The following is a 5,187-nucleotide window of genomic DNA, read 5'->3' as shown; positions in this document are numbered from 1 at the left end:
GCAGCCGCTTGAAACGAAACGTTCAGCAAGTTCTGTTGAACTACTGTTCTTGTGCCTGACGTCGAATCTGTGCCCATTAAACCTTTTGTTTAATTGTTCCGTTGTACAACCAACATAAATCAAGTTATGTTTTGTGCATTCTGCACCGTACACTAAATGGGAATCTTTGCAGGTTCCCCCTTCTGTATAAATCATAACATTTCTATTATGATTTTTGATGGTATTCACTTCACTCATGTTGTTGCACAATGAACAGGGCTTACCTCTCTTGCGGCTGTTCTTTTGGTTTGAACTTGAGAAAGAGTTACGTCAACCCTTTTTAATAACAACAATAATAATAATAATAATAATAATAATAATAATGAATAAAGACTGAAGTCTATGAGTAGACAAAACAAAGAAACATACAGTCACTAATAAAAATGTCTTCTTACCTGCTCCAGTCTGGATGAGTTACGCGCATAAACAATATCATTAGTGCCATTGATTGGATTAATGACTGAGCTACTGACATCAGGGGGTGTACAGGGTGGGTTGTGGTGGTACATAAGCCGGTTGTCTCTCGAAGTGAGGGAGAGTAACATTTCAGCGGCATCACGCTCAGTATCATTGCATTCCTGCAAAAAAAGAGAACAATAAGATATACATACATAAAATATATACACTCACACACAAACACTAGTTTTACCAGCTCCCATTCCCTCGACTTGGATTTTTATTTGCATTCATAACAACCCTCATTGCTAACTGAACTATAAAAAAACATTTTTCATTTCATCGAACTTTGATATGGAGAAAAGTCAACAACATTCAACGTCAATAAATTACTATTGTTCCTGACAGTTTATTTTTTTTATACCTACCACAGACTGCTCAAAACTTACTAACTTCCTACACCTAGATCCTTGGATCTTACAAATTACACATCAATATATATATATATATATTGCAAACAAAAATGTAAATTTTGAGCACAGTAAAGCTGTGAGGACAGTAGAGAAAGATTGTGTATTTATCCTTTATAAGACAAAAAAGTTGCCAGAAGGTGGCTATGATATATATATATATATATATATATATATATATATATATATATACACACATGATCATCATCATTTAATGTCCATTTTTCTGTGCTGATATGGACTGGATGGTACTACAGGAACTGTTAAGCAAGAGGACTGCAACAAGGTCAGCTTCACCTTTCATCATTCTTCTTGGGTTGATAAAATAAGCACCAGCCAAATACCGGGAACATTTCAATCATCTAACCCTCTTCTCCCCAAATTTCAGTCCTTGTGCCTATATTTGAAAAAAAAACAATGTACTAAATAATATATCTATCATTTTAACAGTGTGTTGCAATGAATGTGAGCAATATGCATTTCACTCCTCTGTAATATTGTTGCTGTGGAGGCACAATGGCCCAGTGGTTAAGGCAGCGGACTCGTGGTCATCGGATCGTGGTTTCAATTCCCAGACCGGGCACTGTGAGTGTTTATTGAGCAAAAACACCTAAAAGCTCCACGAAGCTCCGGCAGAGGATGGTGGCGAACACTGCTGTACTCTTTCACCACAACTTTCTTCCTGTTTCTGTTGTACCTGTATTTCAAAGGGCCAGCCTTGGGATCTTTCTGATTTGACGGGCAACACTTGTTTTCTTAACGAAACGCTTTCAATCTTGGGACACTGGTAGAATGTGTCATATAAAACAACTTCTTCTCTTAACCTTCTTAACAAAAAATTATACATCGCAAATTATTTCATGTTAAAGTTGTCGTATTTCTGTAATTTCAACCAATCACTGACGTCTATTCAGCTGAATACAGTTACTGCTGTTCGGTGTCATGTGTGTTATTACCTGTTTAGTTATATCATTATTCCCTAGTAAGGGTTTAGGGTTTTAGGGTTAGGGTTCGGGTTTTAGGGTTAGGGTTGGGGAAAGGGTTGGGGTTATGGTTATGAGTTATAGGGTTAGAGTTAAGGTTATGGCAAAAATAATCATAACCCTAACCGTAATCCTAAAACTAACCCTAACTCTAAAACCCGAACCCTAACCCTAAAACCCTAAAGCTAAAACCAGTACAAACACACGAACGATGTCATAAATAACAGTGACAAACAAAATATTGTTGCTAAATGCAGTGTAAGCTTTGCTGTCCACTGCTATTATGCTTAAACAACAGACCATAGCAGTTGTTATATTTTGGTGGTTCCCATAACCTAAAGAGAGGATGAAGATCACTCAGCTACTGCATTTTCTGGCTTACAAGTCAAATTTTTCAGACCAAAATTTACAACCGTAAAAGATAGATTGACTTGTACAAAAATAAAAATTTTGGAGGGCCAAAAAAATTCAATGTGAAATGCAGCAGGGTTTGGAAAAATAGTGAAGATGTTTGAATGTTTATGCCACATACTACATTCACTTGTGTGCCAGAAAATATGGCACATAGCAGAGACACACAATATGTAAATTAAAAATCTTCCAATGCTGATGGACAGAGATTCTTGCTGCAGCATTGTGAGATGCATCTCAATTGCTGCTTGAAATAAAGAAGACGTTATAACCAACTCCATCCATACATACAGACACACATGCATATATATATATATATATATCATCATCATCGTTTAATGTCCGCTTTCCATGCTAGCATGGGTTGGACGATTTGACTGGGGACTGGTGAAACCAGATGGCTACACCAGTATCCAATCTGATTTGGCAGAGTTTCTACAGCTGGATGTCCTTCCTAATGCCAACCACTCCAAGAGTGTAGTGGGTGCTTTTACCTCCCACCGGCACGAAGGCCAGTCAAGCGGTACTGGCAACGGCCACACTCAAATGGTGTCTTTTACGTGCCACCTGCACAGGAGCATATATATATATATATATATATGCCACATTAAAAGCACTGATGCTGATGCCACATAAAAAGCACCCAATACTCTCAGTGGAGTGGTTGGTGTTAGGAAGGGCATCCAGCCATAGAAATCATGCCAGAACAGACAACGGTGCCTGGTGCAGACCCTCGCCTTACCAACTCCAATCAAACTATCCAGGAAAACAGACGTTAAATGATGATGATGATTTTATATAGGCATAGGAGTGGATGTAAGGTAAGTAGCTTGCTTATGAACGACATCGTTCCGGGTTCAGTCCCACTCCGTGGCACCTTGGGTAAGTGTCTTCTACTATAGCCTCGGGCCGACCAAAGCCTTGTGAGTGGATTTGGTAGACGGAAACTGAAAGAAGCCCGTCATATATATGTATATGTATGTGTGTGTCTGTGTTTGTCCCCCCCCCCAACATCGCTTGACAACCGATGCAGGTGTGTTTGCATCCCCGTAACTTAGCGGTTCGGCAAAAGAGATCCGATAGAATAAGTACTAGGCTCACAAAGAATAAGTCCTGGGGTCGATTTTTGAAGTTGGCATGTGAAGCTGAAAGAAAAGCTTCTGCATTTTGTCTGATGTTCTAACTATTCTGCCAGCCCAAAGCCCTTATTCTCCTGTACATTATAGCAATGAAATGAAACGCTGGTAACACAACAGTAATTTTAATGTGGAATATGTTGAGGGAGATATAGTAGTTGTAACAGTGATCAAATCAAGTGACTACATCGAAAGCAAAAATTAACCTCGGCAGGATTTGAACCCAAAACATAAATAAAGGTGAAGTTACCTTCTCGAGTCATACCAACTCATAAGGGAAGTTTCTCGGTTTCCATGATGTGTAAATTACTCACCTGGATGGGACGCCAGTCCATTGCAGCGTTACTCATTTTTGCTAGCTGAGTGGACTGGAGCAATGTGAAATGAAGTATTTTGCTCAGGAACACAACGCGTCACCTGGTCCAGGAATCGAAACCACAATCTTGCTATCATGAGTCTAACTACGCACCTCCACCCAGAACATAAATGGATTCACTTAAATGTCAGAAGTCATTTCGTCTGATACTCTACCAGTTCAAACCACAAATTGGCTTACCCAGGGAACAACAGACATCGCACCGAACATATATACAGAAATAACTATGTATATACAATCTATAGGTAATATTACGTTTGATGGTGTAAAGAAATATGCACATAGAGTTAGTGCTCAGACTGACTTGCAACTAAAAAAAAAAGGCTGTCATAACAGCCTAACGAAGATTGACTGCAGGCAGTATTTCAGTTGAGCAGGCACATGTATAATATAATCAAAGCATAAACAGGTAAACAACTGGTGTCAAGTCAATCTATACAGCTGTAACAATTCTACCCTTATGTTTTAAATAAATAAATGCCATAATCTGAACTATTCTTTCCTTGTGGTTAGAGAAGCGGACTCGCGGTCATAGGATCGCGGTTTCGATTCCCAGACCGGGCGTTGTGAGTGTTTATTGAGCGAAAACACCTCAAGCTCCACGAGATTCCGGCAGGGGATGGTGGCGAACCCTGCTGTACTCCTCCACCACAACTTTCTCTCACTCTTTCTTCCTGTTTCTGTTGTGCCTGTAATTCAAAGGGTCAGTCTAGTCACACTGTGTCACGCTGAATATCCCCGAGAACTACGTTAAGGGTACACGTGTCTGTGGAGTGCTCAGCCACTTGCACGTTAATTTCACGAGCAGGCTGTTCCGTTGATCCGATCAACTGGAACCCTCGACGTCGTAAGAGACGGAGTGCCAACACATACATACACAATATATAATTACACCAGTAAACGGGCGGATTGAGAGCATTAAGGGCCCTAGGGCATAACTGTTTACCGGGCCCCTTTGAATGTGTGTTTTAGTAGAGTTAACATAGAGAGTGCGGGCCCCTCAGAGCTCCGGGCTCTCGGGCGATGACCGATTGACCGACGGCTCAGTCCGCCCATGCCTATAAATATATACAAACATCATGAAAACATGATGGATGTCTTTGTTACTAATATGCACAATAGACATATATGGAAGTATATAGCAAACACAATGATACGGATATTACATCTATTGTAACTATATGCACAATACGAATATCTGCAAATATATATACACACAACAGTTTTATATAACAAAGATAATAATGACTGTCTTTTGTGACCATATGTATAATACGGATATACATATACATCTGCAAATGTGTACATATCTACACACACACACACACACACACACATATATACACACACACATCAGCAGTTAGGTTTTAAAAAAA

At 39.6% G+C, this 5,187-nt stretch overlaps 1 protein-coding gene across 1 annotated transcript in view; it reads right to left on the bottom strand.

The window, feature by feature from the left end:
* Positions 1–5,187, bottom strand: part of LOC106880174 (Krueppel-like factor 10) — a 30,861-nt gene that overhangs the window by 9,883 nt on the left and 15,791 nt on the right. Inside the window, exon 2 of the mRNA XM_014930019.2 lies at positions 435–617. Coding sequence (XP_014785505.1) covers positions 435–617 — 183 coding nt within the window. The remainder of the gene's footprint in view (positions 1–434; positions 618–5,187) is intronic.

The sequence above is a fragment of the Octopus bimaculoides genome, chromosome 8, assembly GCF_001194135.2.
Source record: "Octopus bimaculoides isolate UCB-OBI-ISO-001 chromosome 8, ASM119413v2, whole genome shotgun sequence".
Taxonomy (NCBI): Eukaryota; Metazoa; Mollusca; class Cephalopoda; order Octopoda; family Octopodidae; genus Octopus; species Octopus bimaculoides.
Note: the sequence above shows the minus strand (reverse complement) of the source record. Positions and strands in the feature narration are given on the sequence as shown.